We start from the raw sequence: 20,257 nt of genomic DNA, 5'->3' as shown, positions 1-20,257 counted from the left end.
AATAATTGAACAAGCCTTTATTGATTAATAAAAATTTTAAATAACATAAAATCTAATATATTAAATATAAAAATATAAAATATCAAATTTGATTTATTGGACAAAAAAATTATAAATAGTTGAATATACATTGATGCTAAAAATTAACATTATTAATTATTCAATCTATAATACTAAAAACTTAATCTGTTACTCTACTACTACTACTACTACTATTATATATTATTATTATTTAAATGATGATTATATTTTTAATGAATTAATAATATTTTTAAATAAAAATAATAGATTAAATTTGGAATAGCATGACCAATTAATATCTCACTTTTTAATTCATTTTTTAAAAGCTCAATCTTCTTATACCTATCAAATACACTTTTGATAACACCTTATAAAAATGTACTTTTATTTTTTTTTTCAAACAACATTTCACATTTTAAAAGTGAAAAAATACCTTTCAAAAATCAAAGGTAGGTTACTAAAACACACCTTAGTTAGGAACAGCAGCTTGGATGCAGGGTAAGGGGGAAAAAAAGGTAATTTGCTGGATAAAAGATTTAGTCACATTCAAGATCATTGTTGTTTTTATATTTCATAAATTCACTTCTTTTGTTGCATTAAGAAAGATTACGCTTCACAATTTAGAAGGCATCTACACCTCTATTCCGTTGTATCTTTTAGCCTTTTCGTTCTTCTACACTTATTTTTACTTTTAATTGCCCGCTTTGAATCTTCCGTTGAAAACGCAAAAAAACGTTGATAAGAACGTAATAATTGTATTCACTGTTACAAACATCTCGTCGCGAAGGCAGCACTGAATCCGTGCTGTTTATTCTGTGTTTTACTCAGTTTTACATCTTTGAAGCAAAGCATGGCACAAAGTTCGTTCCTGTTCACCGCGTCATAATAATATAGTAAGGAGAAGTCATTGTACATGATTTTATTTGGAAACAAACAAATTGCACCACGCCATCACCTGAACAATAAACGCAGCAATTACAGGCTCCTCCAGTGACTTTCATTGTACGTGTGACAATGATACGAGACCATGAGCACGAGTGATTACAGAGTCCTCCTATAGACAGAAAAACTGGGATATCAAAGCCTCTTAACTTGCAGAGCCACGACAAATGAACACAGAATACCGCAGCTTCATCTCTTCACTCAGTAGGAATGGGCTATCGAAGTCGTCTGAGAATAACTTGATTATAGAAACTTTTTGTTCGAAAATACAAACCTAAAGCAGCCAGAGAACCCAAAATAGCAGCAGATGCCATGATAAGGAAAGATAACATAAAACAACGAGTTCCAGTGCATGTATACCCTTCTGACGCTTCTTGGTCATATATATACCCACTACTCTAACAGAGAATATATAAGATCCAACGGGACCTGCAATGGCAATGGTGTTGAATATGCTACCCATATGTGCTAGCCCGAATATTTCGGAAGTGATTGTGGGCATTAAGGACCACTGAGAGCCATAACAAACACCAACCAATACTGAACCGGCATATAGAGCGGCAGGCAGCCCAGAGCTATCACCACATGCCCACTGCTCATGATCATTAGAGTGATGAACATGAACAAAGGTCTTGCCCATCCTCTTGTGTATAAGAAATGATCAGAAACGTAGCCAGCTCCAAAACGGCCGAGAAATTCCAAATGCTCCACAAAGAAACCAGGGTACCTGTCTCATGGCTCGTATAACCAAGTGATCCTCCAATCTGACCAATGTTGTTGACTGTGCAAGTCCTGATCCCATACCACATGCTATTGAGACAAACAGAAACCAAAAGTTCGCAGATTGCAAAGCTTGGGCCAGATTCTTGTTCTCCCCCTCGCAATGCCCTTTGATTGTTAGCAAACATATCTTCATCTGTATTACTAGGCATAGGACCCTCGGCAGAATCTGTCTTGCATCCCTCTCCTTCCTATCTAAGCAGCCTGGTTCAACAATAATGGGGAAGCCTCAGAAGGAAAGCTCTCTGAAGTATCTTTAAAGTTCCTTTTCTGAGCTTTTAGTGCAACCCATAGAGGCGAGGCTAACAGCACTATCAACAAAATGAACACAAAGACGCGGACCATTACCAATACTTGCAGACTAAAAGTGTTCTCTAGAATTATGATAACCATAAGAAAAGCAGCTACAGCTAAAGCTATCGTAGACAAAATATTTAGATATTCCTCTCATCTCCCTCACGAGTATTGTGGATTCTGACAAAACCACATAAGCACAAAAGTATTTGCAGGTGGTAAGAAGGCTAGCATCAGGAGATATGATGTAGGCTGGTTCTTAAATATTGTCCGATACACTTGGATCAGTATAGCGCCACTGAGACCAAGAAATCCCTGCCAAGGAAAAGAGAAGTCCTGAGACCAAACTCAGCACTACAGCAGGACAAGTAATGAGTGCTAAATAATGTCGAGTATGGCCAATATATTAATACATCAAATCTCTGATGCACACCCATAAACTCAGTTTAGTATCAAGTCTAAACCAGATAACAGGTCTAGTGAAAGTGTGTTGATTGATGACAGAGTGAATTATAGTGTCCATGCTGATGAACAAAGATTTAGGAAGTTTGGTCTATGAACTAATGTTTTCCTGAACGGGAAAGAAATGTTGGAAAGCAACAGACAGGGGAAATAAAGAATTAAAAACTCGGTTTTACCTTCATAATGCCCACTATGGTTCCCCCATAGCGTGGGAAATTACGCACCCCCGGTGACAACATTGGAAGTATTGAAAAAGCTCTGAGCATGAGCAGCTACGAGCATGAACAAACACATAAGTGGCACGGGGGGTGGAGGGATGACGCCAGCGACGGCGGCCCACATGAGGAAATAGCCCAAAAAGCATTGAGCGGCACCAAGAAGATGAACCACCCAAGGGCCGGCCCCTTGTTCGTTGGGCAGAGAAATCGTATAGAAAACCTGAGAGGACGCCGGCGTTGACGCCGATGTCCTTGAAGACGGATATGGTGTCTAGGGTTGACTGCTCATAGTGCTGACTGAACTTGAGGGCATCGGAGTAGATGGAAAAAGTGTACAGGGAGCCACTAGTGCACTGGATCCATATGCTGGCCACCGTTGACACCCATTTGGAGTTGAAATCGAAATCGAAGTAGGGATTCTCCATTTTAATGGGTTTATTTTTACCCTATCCGTTGTTGAGTTTATCTCCCCTCTGTTATTCATGCGTTTTTCTCTTCCGCAGGGTGAGCCTGCCTGGACAATAATCCATTGCGGGTTCGACACCTGCATCTTCGCAGGCCGATATAATATTTGCATATAAAATATAATTTTTTGGCCAAATAAATGATGAAATTTAGCAACGTTTTGTTAAATCACTCACCATTATTTTAATAAAGTGAACTCCGCCCACCAAATAATCTTTTATTAAAAATACAAAGCGTATTTATTCTTAAAATACAAACCCCCCCCCAAAAAAAATTCCCACATGGCTTATTAGATTTATCCAACGTGAAACTTGTTTTCATCATAGCAGGGAGAATATAAGTTCACCCATATCGCATAAGTTATCACATATAGGTTGGAGGAAAAGTAGATTAGCTAATTTCAACTCGTTTCTATGAGTTGAGAAATTCCAGCCCATCCCGATTCGTGTGATTTGGCAGGTTGAAATGGGTCAATTCACGTAGCTTGTTTCCATTTTTCAAAAAATTCACAAAAAATGTGTCTTATTAATACATGTTAATATGTCCGCGACTTAAAATTCAATTGACATAATTATCTATATTGATAATTCAAAAATAAAAGTAGATTGTGGCAAAATAATTATTCATTGTCATGATTTGTGATTTGATAAATCAATTACAATTCCCAAAATAAATATAAACCTTATCATATTCAATGTAATTCATGTATCAGAGGTGAATAGTCGAAAGTAAATAGAGTATGAACGGCCAAATATGGAATGAAAGTGTTTGATGCAACTCAAAACTCTGGATTGGGTTTTTTTTACCTCTTCATTTTTTATTTTGTTTTATTTTTTAAGCACGTGGAACTAGAAATTTTTACATCCTTACTTCTCATAGAAATCTTATATGAATTAAATGGGCAAAGCATAACTCCCAAGGGTAATTCATCTAGTTTAGGACCTAATTAAATTATTTAGATTCAAAAACTCATTTTTATTTAAGTCATTTACAAACTCAACAAATCTATATAATGAGTTATTCAGGCTAATTTATTTCTCGTTTTTATATAGGTTTAATATTTTGTTGTGATGTCTTTGTGATATCCTTGCTCATTGGATCATTCTTCACTGATCTAATGAATTCTTACATGAAAGATACTAAAACATGTTATCCAACAACAACAATAAAAGGATGCTGATACAAATAACTTATAGAAATTTCTCAAAATGCCATCACATTGCCAATACTTGAATTTTCTTCGTTTGTTGACCCATTGTAATTAACCCGGACTCGATAAACATCAAGCACCCACCATCCTAATATCACATGATCGGATCGACAAGAGTGTTAATAATCAAGTCTTGCGAGCAAGTAGAAACAAATACTTGTCAAAACTCAAAATTTGGGGTGTGATTATATCGGCGTTAATGCCTCAAATCCCATCAAAGTATTCGCAATTAAAAATGCCTGGGCTTCTCAAAAGTCAATGTAATTTCACTGCTCAAATAAAAGAACTCAGACGTTAAGAAAAATCAATTTCCCAGTATCACAAAGTGGATACATTCAACTCTATTTTTTTCTTTTTTTTTTTCCTCCTTGATGGTTGGCTCCAACCAAACGAGTTTCATCGTCAAAAAATGTCCTGCAATTAATACACCATGCCCAACGTCTAAATTCGGGCCAGTGAGTTCTTCGCATTCACATTATCTGCATAATGAGTCCAGCGTACGTATGTTACCCCAGGTATTGTACTATCTGAACCAGGTTTAGTACGCTAGGTTAATTATAATAATTAATATTATTATAATTAATAATTTGATGATGAATTTAATTTTTTATAATAATTAATTATTATCTGACACTATTTAATAATATATTTTCCTGATCCTCTTTATAAGTTTTTACTACTGATCTCATTAATTCAGTACAAAGAAGTAAAAGAAATAAAAGTGTGTAAAATTTTAAATATATCTTTATTTTTTTGACCAACTTCAAATATATTTTATATAACAAATATAAAAAGTATTGTTATATTTTTTTTATAAAGAATAATTTTAAAAATAATTTTTAAATATTACATTAAAAAATATATCATAATTTATAAATAAAATTAAATATATTTTTTAAAATGTAATTTATAAATGAAATGAGAGGGAGTACAGTGAAATGAGACTTCTCGTTAAATAACAATTTGATGAGAGGTTCAAACAACATAGTAAGTTACATGGGAAAGAGAAGGGGGAGCAACCACGTGCACTGTGCGGACTAGGAAACGCGGGCAAGGAACGTGGCAACACAATAGACCACGTGTATGTCCTTCGATGGACACAAGCTCAAGTCTGGGAATGAAACACGTAATAATTAATTAAAATAAAATTTGAATAGCCCCGCCCGGCCGGGCGAGCATTCATTGATTCGATCCTAATTTTTTTACAATCAATCAATAAATTATATAAAAAATTTAAATCAAATTAAAATATATAATCAAATTAAATTTTAATAGTTTGATTGATTGATCTATTCAATTTATAAGTTTTAATTTAAATTTATAAATTTTAATTATTCATATATTTTTTTATTTAATTTTTTTCTTGATTTTAAAGGTTTGACAAAAAAATAATAATCTTTTATCATAATTTATAAAAAAATTAAAAAAACTCAATACTGCACTAAAAATAAATTATAAAAATAAAAAAAATTAAAATATCACATTAAATAAAAAAATACTACTATTGTAAGTAATAGAAAGATGTTACTCACTTATCTAAATGAAAATTTATTTACATTTTTAAAAAATATAAAAAGAAAAATATGAATAATTCAATCTGTTCAGTTTATTTAATTTTAAAATTTTCAAACCGAATCGAACCCATTAATCAAGATGTTCCTCAAAAGAAAATTAAAAAACTAAATAGATCAAATTAAATAGACAAAATTTAATTTGATTTAATTTAATTTTTAATTTCAATTTATTTTTGTTCACCCCTACCGTCCCGTGATAGGAGATGCAGAAATCAGCTTTTTTTTCAATAAAAAAATGTAAATAAAAATCTGCTGAAACAATAGCTTCATAGAAATAACAGCAGATAAAAATATAGTTTTAATTTTTTCTTGAACCTGAACCGAAGACAAATGTAAAAGCAGGCATGTATTGAACCCACAACACAAGGAGCAACGGCACGCATTCGGCATTTCACTATTTCACCCTGAAGGAATCAAGGAAACGAAGCAAGAGTCCATGATAATAGCCCTCTATCCCTACGAGGCCACTAGGACTATTTTGGTCAAAACACAAAATACGACAAAATACTCTCACGTCAAACCCATTTTTTAAAATCTCAGGCCCAAAAAAAGCCCATTTTAAATCATTTCTAGCGTTGGAACATGGAAGAATCTGACAGAGTGGACTTAAAAAAACAAAATTTATCTAACATTGTTTTGCAAGTTGGATGCTGGAACAGTTCAACTCTCACCCTCGACGGCGCGTCATATCACGCTTCTCTTCTAAAAGTCTGCGAATTTATTGGACTGTGATTTATGATTCATCGAGTGGATTATCAGTTATGTATTACGTAATTTATTCAATTATAAAATATTTTAACTGATTTAAAGACAGAGTCAAGGATACGAATGGTCCAAAAATTGAGATATGGAGACACTCCCTGAAGGCCCTCTTCATGCCTCTGGGTAGCGCCAAAATGCAAACGCAAATAACGTTGGAGGGTTGGTTAGTTACGACGTCGCTTTCAGGGTTTCGTGTCAACTGGCAGCGATTTATATCCATTTTTAAAACGCTGGTTTTTTTAAAAAATTAGAAGAGCCTTCCAGGAGGCCAAAAGCTACAGAGTGAGGAGGGACCAGAGAGCATGAGATGCAGAGGGATAAATCCCTCGCCACTTCTCATGCTTCGCCTCCCTCTCCTCCCTCTGTCGCCGTTCATGGTGGTTTCTGCGGTCAGTTTCATGGTCGATGGACCTACTTGGGCCGGATAAGCAGGAGAATATTGTACATGACGCGTCCGATTGCGTCTCCCGAGTTCCACTCGTCGATGCCCCTATACTCTTGTTTGTTTGCTTCCACAAGGCTCTGCGTGCGGAACTCAACGAGCTTCGGGGCTTGGCGGAAACGTCATCGTTGGAGACTGCGTCGCACAGCCCAAAGCCAATTCTTATACTTCAACGAAGATTCGAGTTTCTCAAACTAGTTCTCAAGTATCATTGCGTTGCGGAAGACGAGGTCAGTCTAACTTATACCTTGAACTCTGATGGTTTCTAGGAAAACCAGGAACGAATAAAAATGGAATGGGATTAATGCTATCAGTTTTTTTCTGAAACCATGGGAAACTTTCTCTAACAATGCTGTCCGAATACTTGCTCATCGCATCCAATTCACGGTCGCAGCTAATTTTAATACATAATCTGGCTCAGGCCTCATTGTTAAGCGAGGAGTTAGTAATCGGAGCATGGAGATTTTGGTCGAGGCAATGTTCCGGCAACATAACTGAATGTTGTTGATCTGGAACTGTCCACGCGCCACGCAAGAGAGCAATATTAAACACGAAAGGAATATCGACTAAAAATCCATCCATATAAACTATAGTTTTTCCACACACATTGTTATTGACGCGAGATTATATAGATAATTTCATACATCTTCATGTAGTATTTTGAGCAGAATTTGAACTTCTAGGATGACGTTTTGGCTAAATGTTTCAAGCATATTAGATATTACATATCACTGAAATCGTCCACTGGAGTTTTGTGTTATATAGTCTTAATTTCCCATCCTTGGCCATACTTCCTGTTGAAATTAGTGAGATACGACATTGTTTAATTTTAGAGTAGTTCTTGCACAAGAAATTCTTAAATAAACTGTCATATTCTGTCCAATATAAATCTAATATTCATATAACATTAAATATAATTTTTTTAACATTAATGATAGTAGAAAGAGAAAATGTAATAAATTAAATATGCATTATATTATAAAAATAAAATAAATTAAAATAATATCATATATAAGATTTTATTTAAATGATTTGAGGAACTCTAATTGAATAGATCAAAAATGATATAGCACATATTTGTTTAGGAGTTTTTCATTACACCTTGTAGCTCTCTCTTTCTTTTATGTTTAAATTTTATGTTCTCTACATAGTCTAGTGCTTGCATCTTGTGACTTTCTTATATATATCTTCTCAATTCTTCATCTAATCAGGGCCTGCTAATTAAAGATTAACAAAAAATCATTTTAATTAAATTACACTGAAGAGTTTTTGGGAGAGCCTTAAACTAGATATAGGAGAAGTTATTGGAACTTGGAAGAAAATAGGGTTTCAGTTTATTTTGATCAAAGATTTTTTATTAGCTTATCAAAATAAGCTGAAAATATATTTTCTTTCAACAGCCTCTCATATTTAGCTTAAAGTTTTCTGCATATCTTTTCCACGTAACTTAATCAAAATATTTTCTATGTTAATCTTAAATAAACCAGTCCTTAAGCCTTTTTGTGGAAATCTTCTCTCTCTCTCTCCCTCTTTCATTTCCCTCCTTTTCATTTGACATTTTCTATTACTATGTACGTTTTCCACTTCCCTGAAAATATATTAAACGCATGCAAAAATCGCAAAACTATTGCTGCCCGAGAAAATTCCTTCGATTTCACATCCGTCCACTGTAATAAAGTTATATTCCTTTCGTTTTGTGGCCTTTTTATATATTTTCTGTCCATCTTTCACGTGTCTATGGCTGGTCTAGATCCCCCTCTTCATGCTGTAAAATCCCTAGAGGCCCAACTTGCACATCTCAACCCCAATTCGGAGAAGACGCACATCAGGTATATGAGTATTTAATTATTGGCTAGGAATTAGGATTCTCTCAATTCAGACGAGTCGCTCAGGATTGACTTTCCTGGCCATTTAAAAAATAATAAAAAGATCGATTTTTAAGCTAGATGACCTGGCAAAACTGGTAGTTTTTTGTGTAAAAAGGCTTGCATTGTGCCACATGTCCGAAGAGCTGCTGCACACACTCCTGATGCGCAGCAGATCCGATCGCCGCAAATATTTTTATCTGCCCTTTTGAAAAAAAAAAAAAATCTGGCTTTCTCGCGATCTTTTGTTCTATTTTTTGACGCATGGAATATGGTCTCAACAGTACCTTGCAAAGTATTTGTTCCTCTGCGATTATTTATCTCTTTGTTCTTTTCAATAGAAAGGCCAGTACAGAGCTAGAGTTAAATTAAAAATCAAAATACATCAGCCTAATTTTCTATCTCTTTAGAACGTTGGTTAAGAAAAAAATCTCTTTAAAACAACAGGACTGAACATAACCGGTAGAAAACTATGCAAGTATATTTTTGTGTCTGGTGCTTTTTTTAATAATATATTTTTGTGTTTATATTTTCTCAATAAAAACATGCACAGCATATTAATCAGCAATAAAGTGAAAGATAGACACACATGAATCATGATCACGTCCTGAAGAACGCGAGGTTAAACCTAGAATCTAGATCCTGCAATAAATGTATAGATGTGCTAATTTGGCAGGAGATGCACTGAAAGAGTGGACGGAGAATATGGATTTACTTCTCTCCATTTATTTTTCCTTTCCACCTCCCATTTCAATCCTTTGTCAAGTTTTGAGGGTTTAAAATTTAATATTTTATTAAATATTTTTATTTTTTAATAACAGTTTTACAGTTTAAATTTATTTGTTTGTTTTTCATGATTTCACATTTTAATAATGATTTTATGAAATATTAAATTTTGAGTATTTAAATTTTGATTTAAAAGTTGAGATGGGGGTGGAAGGAAAAGAAATGAAAAGAAGGAAGTCCAGAAGCAGAGAATATCTATTTGAAATTATTTTTGTTTTATTATTATGAAAATTAATGTTTTGTAAAATATATTATGAAAATAAAAAAATAATAAAAATATATGTTTTTTATTTTTTATTCTTTAAAATAATAATCTCAAAACACTTGAAAATTATTTTTATTTTTCTGTTCTTAAGAATAATATTATTATTTTTTAAATATTTTTATCAAATAAATTTTTTATTTTTTTGAAAAATAAAAAAATGTTTTTAAAATAAGTGGTCAAATAGGCCCTGTAATCCATGCAGCTTGTTTCGTGCCTTTTCGTCTGAGCCTTCTTTTGACTGAACCATGACCCTTTGAGATGTCACCATCACAAACCCCATTTACCTGCCTTTCAACGAAAGTGGACTTTGATCCTCCAATGTCCGACAAGAACATCCTTAGGACTATTTTAGTTTTGATCAGCCCAGCGCAATCTCCAAATTTGTCAAACCTACCTTTTATGGCCACAAGCCGCGTTCCAAAGCCAACAATGTAATTCTCTGTGCTCAAACAAGAATGCCTTTATTAGTCCTTTTCTTTTTCCCTGTTAAAAAAGGAAATTTTATCTCACTAATTAAAAGTTAAAACCATAAACGAAAATCTAGGTAAGTTTGTTCGATTAAATCATTAAATCTGTTTAATAAAATATTTTATTCATGATCAAGTTTAATTATGATTTAAGTACAGTTTTCACGATTAATTATTAAATTAGTTCAATAACATGTGGTCCGATTTTTAATATTTTGATTAGAACATAAAACTTCTATTAAAAAGAGGGTCTCAGTCTTAGGAGAGGACCCCACAAAACGTGGGAAAATCCAATGAAATATTAAAAAAATTAACAGGATATTCATTCTAAAAGCTTTGAAATTATAAAACTGTTTTATAAATTTTAAACCAAATTTTTAACTTAAAATTGTGAATTATAACTTTTACGCATGAACTGCTTTAATAAAAATATTATAAATAAAAAGGTGCATTGGTAATTTGGTATGTACAAAAATAGATGCATTAGTAGCAGAGATGCACTTGCAAAGCTGATATCGTAAAGAAAATGACGGCCCAAAACCTGTCTGTAAAGTGGACAGAAAGAGGGCACAGTGAAAGGGGGGGATGAGCTAGGAAAAGAGAAGATAAATGAACTCGACTGCGACTATATGCTTCTGTAGACTAAGCTTCATGTGGGTGTGAAAACCAAGAAAAACGAGAAAAAAAGACGGGTCCTCTGGGATCCCCCCCAACCTAAAGGACGAGGTTTTTTTAAGAACGAGCAATAAATAATCCACCGGAATTTAATTGGTGCAAAGCTAGCTGGGTTGGCACAGTGATGATCGGGCTCCATAAAGGAAGAACAATTCACATAAGAGATGAGTTTTTCCATGCCCGAGCTTCGAAGAAGCTGAAAAAAAGTTTTGGAAGAAGTTAGTCGTTGGTTTTGCATGCAAGTTGAGATGTTGCTTTGAGGAAGATTTGGCCACGAGGAGGAAACACGCTCCGAGGCATTAACAAGGAACTAAACAGACTCAGACGAGAGTGGTTAGTCTAACTGGGGTAGAAAGGCGATCTTGCACAATCATGGCCTTCGAAGAACGAAGTTACTGGTTTGAAGAAAATAACGGAGGGATTTCGACGGACAATCAATAGGCGTCAGTGCATCCGAATGCATCATCATGGTAGTGCTGCATGAGAAACTTTCTGGAGGTTGGGAGGGATTTCATCTCTTTGGGTGGGAGTGGCAAGAGAGGCTTGCAAAGAGGGGTAAAATAAAATGGACTGAGAAGAAGTTGGATTTTAAGATTAAGCGCACTAGCCTTCTATTCTTTGATATCTTGAGGTTGTCCTGTTAACTGTTATAATTGGTTAATAGAAAGGCCAAGCAACTCTCTGGCTCTGTTAGTTCTTACGTGTTAGTTGTTTGCTTCATTTTTTACTTAAGTTCTGCTCAAGACACTTTGGATCTGCATACCTGCTCTACAAGTATTTCTTTTATATATATATATATATATATATATGATTATTCATTAAAATTCATCACTTTTGAGTCTTGAAGACAGCTTAAACTTCTTTTTCTTGGGCAGGTTATCTTCCCTGCATTGGATGTACCTGTGAAAAATGTGGTATGTACTTATTCCCTTGAACATAATTGCATCGATGAAGTCTTCAGCTCAATCTTTCACTATTTAGATGAGTTGATGGATCCAAATGAGAATATTTCCAAGCTGTTTCAAGAACTTATATGCTGCATTGGAATCTTGCAAGCCACCACATTTCAGCATATGCAGAAGGAAGAAGAACAGGTCTAGTTGTTTATTATTCTTTTGGTATTTGAAAATATACTTTGTTTTTGTTTCAAAAAAAGAAAAAGTACTTTGTTTTTTAATATTGTTTTCTAAATTTATGTTACGGATATGGAGTTTTCATTTGACCGCTTTATATTTCTGACTGAGCAGTTGGTTGTTTTCCCCCTTGTGGTGTAGATGATGTTAAATTAATTCAATACGAACATATACTTAAGGCAATAATGCATATAATGCTTTTTCTTTAATAGTTGTGTTATAAAGGAGAAGAAAATATTTCTTTTATTGTGGACGTGAAATATGGATACGGTGCCTTTTAGGTTTGTTCCAGATTCTTGGAAATTAGTTTGCACATACGGCAATATATTCTACTGATTAATCAGAAGAAGAAATGATGTCAAGACAGATATCATTTATGGATGGGAAAAAGTAGAGCAAAAAGGGAATAAAGTAATGAATTATGGATATGATTATTTGTCTTATTACTTTATGAACTGTTGAATTATGTGGCTTACTTTACCTTTCTCTTATTCACTCTTTCATAATTGCTTAAGCGTCTGTAAAGTAATTTTCGTAAGCATGATGCTAAAGAATGTATATAGGTTAATACTAGTGTGCTAGAAATACTGAGAAATTTCATCTCTTGAGCAATACCTTCAGATTCTGATTCCTCATTGTCTAACGTATGCTTATCTGCGCATGAACATATACTGGCATACTCTTTTCTGACTGTCATACATCTATTCCGCATTTGTGCAATTCTGCAGGTTTTTCCTCTCTTGATGCAGAAAGTTTCTATCGACGAACAGGCTTTGCTGGTCTGGCAATTCATATGCAGTGTTCCTATAATGTTGCTGCGGGAAATTTTGCCATGGATGGTATCCTTTCTTTCTGCAGAAAAACAAGCCGAAGTTCGGAAGTTTTTAAATGAAATTACACCAATGGAAAAAGAACTGCAAGAGGTAAAAAAAAAAAAAACAGATCAATACTAGACGTCTAATAAAGTTTCTGATTTTTAACTAATTCTGATATATCAATGTGAAGGTTTTGATTGCTTGGCTTGGTAGCAACACCCAAACCTTCAACCAGGACTGTTCTATGAATGAAGCTGTTCAACGTGCTGATGGATCCCAACATATGAAAAGACCGCGATGGTTGAGTTGTTGCAATACGAATTTTAAAGCCGTTTCAAATCAGATGAAAGCAAATTGCTCAGACATAGAAGATAGAGCCAATCAAGTTAATATTCTTCACCTTTGGCATAATGCCATTAAGAAAGATATGAAAGAAATGTTAGAAGAACTTCATCAAATCAGGAACAACACCTGTTTTCATAATTTGGATTCATTACTCATCCAACTAAAATTCTTCGCTGATGTTCTCATCTGCTACAGGTAAATGCTAAGTAATTTATCACAAAACTCCTTTCTTTCTTTCTTTCTTTCTTTTTTTTTTTTTTTGGAAACATGATGGAGTCTCCTCCTTCTCTTTTATTTAAAGTACACGCTTTTGTTCTTTTCAGTTGTTTAATTTTTCTATATAACCTCCTGATTTCAGTAATGCTCAGAAGAAATTCTTTTACCCGGTTTTGAGTGAACTTGCTTACGGCTGGTTGACCAAGTCTACTGAACAATTTTTCGGTGAAAGTCACGTTGAAGATTTACAGCAGTTGCTATTGTGTAATGCTGAGAACAGTATGCCTTCGTCTGAATTCGTGGAGAAGCTTTGCAGAGAGCTTGGGCTATTTGTGGCACGAATCAACAAACAATTTGCTTTTCAAGAAACAGAGGTATATTGTTTGTATCACAATTTTGTCAGTAAACGATGAAGGAACGGGGGACTCCTTTCATTTTATCTTCAACTATAATTAAAAGAAATATCGGCATAATGTACTTTTGAACATTTTTTATTAATTACTTTTGAAACATTTCTCTAATTTTAGAAGTATGATCTCGATGAAAATGAGGCTCATAGATCTATATATCTATTATGTCTACAAGTAAAGTCACCTCCTTACCTGTATTCGTGAAGTTGTCCCTTAGATTAGATAGTTCTTTGTTCAACTTGGACCGAAAAGAGGGACAAGAAAATGAGAGATTAGAATTTAGATGAGAAAGTACACTGTATAATTTAGAGAAAATGTAGATACACAGGAACCAATCAACCAAGTGACATTATAATCACTTGTTTCAAATAGATTCTCAGGTTTCTTCCTCTTTTCCAAATCTAATGCATTAGTGACCCATGCTTTTGTGAATAATTGCTAGTTTCATATGTAATACGAGTTATACTTTATCTATTAAAGATGTCAAATTGCCAAGGAAGAGACATTCCAATTGGTTGCCTTGTCATCGCCATTTGACACCCTCTTTTTGATCAGGTATTTCCTGTCATTCGATTGAACTGCAGCAACGGAACGCTAGAGGAACTCATTAGCTTGAGCCTGCACATGATGCCACTTGGGTTGCTGAAGTGCGCGATAACTTGGTTCGCAGGTCACTTGTCTGAAAATGAATCTAGGTCCATTCTCAATGCCATAAAACAAGGAAATACTTTTGTCCATGAAGCTTTTGCATCACTGGTACATGAGTGGTTCCGTGTTGGTTATTCAGGTAAAACTTCCATTGAAAAATTCCGACAAGACTTGCGACATATATTCAAAAGCAAAAGCTCTTTGTTAACTGAGCAAGTCAAGGAAGCTCCCAGGTTTTCTTTCTTAAATCATGACAAGCCTCATAAAATATCTACCGGAAATAATGGTTTCTCTTATTCATCATCTTCCGGATTCAGCAATGTGACCAAGTATGAGACGCCATACTCTACGGGAATTAATATGCATATATTTTTCCCTGCCACGGTTATGAAGTTAAATCACCGTCCTGGATTTCAGGCAGCTAATAGTTCTCCTGTTCCCTGGCTTGATGATTCAAAGCCTATTGATCTTATATTTTTCTTTCACAAGGCTATCAAGAATGATTTGGATTACCTTGTTCTTGGATCAGCTCGGATAGAAAAGAATGTTGAGATGCTTGTGAATTTCAACAAACGATTTCATCTAATACGCTTTCTTCATCGAATCCATAGTGAGACAGAGGATGAGATAGCATTCCCAGCTTTAGAGGCAATGAGTAAAGTGAAAAACATTAGCCTTTCCTATACGATTGATCACAAATTTGAAGTTGAACACTTCAACAAGATATCCTGTATCCTTGATAAGATGTTCGATCTACATTTTTCAGTTTCTAGTTTTGAAACAAATACATGGGAGCAGAGAATGCTGACGCATCATCAACTGTGCAGAAAGCTGCAGGAAATGTGCAAATCAATGCATAAACTACTTTCTGACCATATGAGTCGTGAAGAAACTGAAATTTGGCATTTAATTAGAGAACTGTTCTCCAATAAGGAGCAAATAAAAATCATAGGATGCATGCTTGGAAGAATTAGAGCAGAAATTTTGCAAGATATGATACCCTGGTTAATGACATCTTTAACCCCAGAGGAACAGCATGTTTTAATGTTCTTATGGTCCATGATTGCCAAAAATACAATGTTTGATGAATGGCTAGCTGAATGGTGGGATGGGTACAGGATAGCAAAGGAGAAAGAGAGATCAAATGATCCTCCTCTGCAGACTGTTGAGCCGTTGGAGATCATATCTAAATATTTATCTAAAGAAGTTCTCAATGAACTACATGAAGAATCCACTTCCAACAAAAGCGAATTTTTTTCACAGAGGGATGATATTGGTGATAATAATGAGCAGTCCCACAATTGCAATCTTCATGGCAAATCTAAGGTTCGTAAAGCAAAACAGATTAGTAGTGAATGTTCAGAATGCAGGAATCAATTGAGTGATAAAAACAAACAAACATGCACTAAATTAACAGATATCACAAGTTCGATCAATGATAAAGGTCAGACTTTTCAATTGTGTGAAAACTCTGGGCACTATGACCATCTTATGAAAATAAATCCAGATGATCTGGAGATGGCCATAAGAAGGGTATCTCGTGACTCTTCCTTAGATCTGCAGAAGAAGTCATGTATAATTCAGAATCTGCTGATGAGGTTGGTATTTCCCCACATTTTTGTTATAAGTTTATATTAATGTACCTCTTCAATTTTGGGATAACTATTTTAGAATATTGCTAGAAACATAAAAAAGCAACAGGATCTTGTTTTTTTTTTATATTAATGTACCACTTCTTTTTTTCACTATCTTAATGGCAAGGTCACAGAATCTTGTTTAATTTTCCCTTCTATTCATTTCACTTCTTAATCCTACTAGATGTCACTAGAAAGATTGATTACTTGATCTTGTAAATTTTTTGTCAGTCAGTAAAATGAACTATATAAGGCACTAAGATTAAATGCATGACATGCATCATGATACCTGTTGGTTTTTCCCCCGTTAAGAGATGCCTTTGTGTTAAGTTGTCCAAGTGTGAGTGGACATAAGACGATGTGGAAAGTCCCATATCGAATAAAGTTGGACTTAACAACTAATATATAATAAAGAGAAATGACTCATAAACTTGAGTCTTGAGGTAAGATGTGGCGTCCTTCTGTTACTCTTGCTTGTCTCTCCTCTCCCCCTATTCTCAGGTGGGTGTTTTCTATTCCTAGTAAGTGGTATCAGAGTCTTGAGGTTTTCAGTTAAGATGTGGCGTCTTTTGCTGCTCTTGCCTGACTCTCCTTTTCCTCCATTCCTGGCCAGTCGCTCCCCATTCTTAACACTTTGGGAATTGAGTAACACACACATATGTATTTTACTAGAAGTTAGCATACATTTTAAAGCAGATAGTGCATACCTGCTTAAAGAACTATACACCTAGTTACCCAGAACTATTTAAAATACTATTAGGAGAACTAAATTTCAAATTTCTCCAATCTATTCCATGCTTATCCTGAACATCCGCTTGTGAAATTTAAAGCTAGTTTCCACATAATTTCAGCCGTTGGATTGTTAGACAGCATATCTCTTTTTCGGAAGGCACTGTCACAAACAATGGGCAGGAACTTCCTGGACAGTATCCGTCTTACAGGGACCCTCTCAAATTAATCTATGGCTGCAAACACTACAAGAGAAGCTGTAAGCTTTTGGCTTCCTGCTGCAACCAACTTTATACATGCATACATTGCCATAATGATGCAACAGATCATCTGATTGACAGGTATGAACAGTTTGCTTTTATTCTTTCTTTAGTTCTTGAATCAATACTTTCATTTTTTTTTTTATTCTTCATGTTTGCACCATTTTTCCAAATATATGAAGGAAATCCATTACAAAGATGATGTGCATGAAGTGCTTGAAGATTCAGCCAATCAGTGCCACATGTTCTACTGTGTCTTGTGGTAACTTAGCTATGGCAAAATACTACTGCAGGATCTGTAGATTGTTTGATGATGAAAGGTAATGTGACTGGATTGATCTACTTCATCTTTATAGAGAACTAAATAGTATGGACTTTGTTAATGTTAATCCCCAACCCTCACTGTGTGATGAACTGTAAGCTTTGTGTTTCTACCATCTTTGCCCAGGGAAGTTATGGATTTGAATTGTTTATGTAAAAGAATAACAGAATTTTACTTAGCCCTATATCAAGTAGTACTGGCTGTTTTATAGAGTGCTTAAGTGGATTGATTCTCCTACCTCAATTGTTAATTTCTTGGAGAGGATTCTCCACCCCAATTAACTAACCATCAATTTCATACCAACATGCTCAGGGCCACTAGTTGAAACTTATTTATATACTGCACATGAATAGGCTATGAGTAAATTTGAGTCTTTGACCCTTCAAAGTCCTTGGGCCAGTAATTGGAAGCTAACCCCTAGAGACTTGATATATTTGACATTTCAATGTTCCTCATATCTATGGAAGGTAGATTTTACAAACCTATGGTAGGATCCTTGCTGCCTTATCCTGATTAATTTATTTGTTAAATCAATAATGCAAAAGAGATAGTATGGCCCGTCTTCGCTGTCTTTCTCTTCTTCATGGTAAAAGGAAATGAACAAGTACATGGACGTCTACATGTCTATCTTAATTCTAAGATTTCAACTTTGTTATTGCAGTTTTCCTTTTCTACCATTTAAACAAAGGATAATTGTTACTGCGGTCCCTCTTACATTGAAAGTGTTCGACAGGGAAATTTACCACTGTCCCTATTGTAACCTGTGCCGAGTTGGAAAGGGCTTGGGTCTAGACTACTTTCATTGTATGAATTGCAATGCTTGTATGGCTCGTTCCCTTACAGTACATATATGCAGAGAGAAATCATTAGAGGACAACTGCCCAATTTGTCATGAATACATCTTTACGTCCTGCTCTCCAGTAAAGGCCCTTCCATGTGGTCATGTCATGCATTCAACATGTTTCAAGGTATTTTCTAGTGATTCTTTCTCCTTTCAGAGCAGCATATATACAGATAACTTGAGCACTGTTCTTGATTTTGCTTTCAGGAGTATACCTACTTCAATTATACCTGTCCAATATGTTACAAGTCACTTGGAGACATGCAGGTCAGTTGTTATTCAATGTTGATACTTCTTATGCATCCTGCATCTTGTGTCTTTTTATGGTTCGTACTTCATATTGTTGGGCAACACTTAGCATAGAATTTTGATCTGATCGTGCATTGAATTGGTACGCACTCCAGTCCTATGATAACAATTGTTTTCTGGTATGGTAGTATATGGAAGATTCCCAAAAACTTATTATTTTTTACTTTGGAATTACTGCATATAGATTCACCATCAATGCAACTATGAAGATAAAAAATATTTGCAGAACTTTGATAGAATTCTGAAGGGCCAATGCTCATATTTATTTTTATATATCAGACTGTTGATCAACTTATAAGTGGAATAGACAGAAGATGCTTCACATGCTTCTCGGATCCTTTCCAACTTTGGTTAGAGTTGTGTATGTCTTTAAGGGTATTGATTAGATCTAAAAAGTTATTTTAAACACTCTTCTTTTTGGACTTGAATCTTACTGTGTCTATTTAAATACGAATAAAGAGAATGTCTAAATGAAAAAACTTCCTTCTCTCCCATTCTCTTCAATCTAAACATGCTCAGGGATATTGAGGCTGTTAGATTGGAGAACCTCTTGTTACTTTCCTATATATTGCTTGTACCAATTTTTTCTTGTTCCTATCTCTCTCTCATTTTGTAGCTCTTCAAGATTCAGTTCGCCTGTTTCTACTAGATGAACTGCCCAATTTGGAATTTCTTTTTGTTATAATTAACTCAGTAGATCTTCTTGGAGGCGATGAGCTACCTAAAGCCATTAGAATGCCTTCGCAGGTATATTTTAGGATGTTAGACGCGTACTTGGCTGAAGAAAAAATCCCAGACGAGCATTTGGGTAAAACTCAGGTTTGTGATTCTGCTCTTTTTTTTTTTTTTTGGTAACTGTGAATCTACTATTATTCATACTTGTCAATTGTCGTATATAAAGCTTGAATATTGTATGAGACTGTGACTTTCCCAAAATGTACCCCCCCCTGCAAGAGCTGCAGATGATTCTATGCAATGACTGTGAAAAGAAAGGAACAGTTCCCTTCCACTGGCTTTACCACAAATGTTCTTCTTGCGGCTCCTACAACACCAGAGTTCTATGACTCTTCCGTTAGGAGGATTAATTGCTTCTCTCCAGCTCCTTTACATTGAATATCAGACTCTACGTAGGATGCAATGTTTGTCTCTATGGTTTGTGCCAAATAATTAGTTTTTTTTTTTTTGGTAAGAATAACTATCCTGTTGCCTTTGAACTAGATTAATGTTCTACTCTTCCGCTGCAAACTGTTATGAACAGTGGTGCATCATCAGTCTGAAAAAACCAAGAAGTTCTAGGATGAACCATCTTCTGCTATTAGATATTTAATTTATTATATGCTCTGTTCCCGTAATCTGATGGCCATTCA

The 20,257-nt window shown here is 34.8% G+C and overlaps 1 protein-coding gene and 1 pseudogene across 10 annotated transcripts; one reads left to right on the top strand and one right to left on the bottom strand.

Annotated features, from left to right (window-relative positions):
- Positions 1–1,069: 1,069 nt before the first annotated feature.
- LOC129320408 (protein NUCLEAR FUSION DEFECTIVE 4-like) lies at positions 1,070–3,246 on the bottom strand (annotated as a pseudogene).
- A 3,757-nt stretch (positions 3,247–7,003) lies between these two features.
- LOC129320216 (zinc finger protein BRUTUS-like At1g18910) lies at positions 7,004–20,242 on the top strand. 10 transcript variants are annotated; one of them, XM_054965528.1, is made up of 13 exons: positions 7,314–7,400; positions 12,104–12,142; positions 12,210–12,322; positions 13,090–13,284; positions 13,367–13,716; positions 13,880–14,111; positions 14,703–16,393; positions 17,281–17,499; positions 17,601–17,738; positions 18,474–18,708; positions 18,789–18,848; positions 19,638–19,709; positions 19,853–20,242. In XM_054965528.1, exons 3-13 carry the CDS (start codon positions 12,218–12,220, stop codon positions 19,952–19,954), a joined length of 3,399 nt encoding a protein of 1,132 aa, XP_054821503.1. In that variant the 5' UTR covers positions 7,314–7,400; positions 12,104–12,142; positions 12,210–12,217; the 3' UTR covers positions 19,955–20,242. The 10 variants fall into 10 exon arrangements, with proteins under 10 accessions (XP_054821496.1, XP_054821495.1, XP_054821503.1 ...); XM_054965527.1 differs by lacking the exon at positions 7,314–7,400 and adding an exon at positions 11,045–11,698; XM_054965526.1 differs by lacking the exon at positions 7,314–7,400 and adding an exon at positions 11,681–11,726.
- The last annotated feature ends 15 nt before the right edge of the window (positions 20,243–20,257 follow it).

Source organism: Prosopis cineraria, unplaced genomic scaffold (genome assembly GCF_029017545.1).
Source record: "Prosopis cineraria cultivar Desert tree isolate PC_DT_omini unplaced genomic scaffold, ASM2901754v1 PC9, whole genome shotgun sequence".
Classification (NCBI taxonomy): domain Eukaryota; kingdom Viridiplantae; phylum Streptophyta; class Magnoliopsida; order Fabales; family Fabaceae; genus Prosopis; species Prosopis cineraria.
This window is presented reverse-complemented; position numbering and strand designations above follow the sequence as displayed.

Excerpts from the sequence above, each read along its gene's own strand:
- LOC129320216 (XM_054965520.1), top strand. The coding sequence starts at position 7,134 with ATGGACCTACTTGGGCCGGATAAGCAGGAGAATATTGTACATGACGCG. Across the intron at positions 16,394-17,280 it reads ATTCAGAATCTGCTGATGAG|CCGTTGGATTGTTAGACAGC; the intron begins GTTGGTATTTCC and ends ACATAATTTCAG. Across the intron at positions 18,709-18,788 it reads TGCATTCAACATGTTTCAAG|GAGTATACCTACTTCAATTA; the intron begins GTATTTTCTAGT and ends TTTTGCTTTCAG.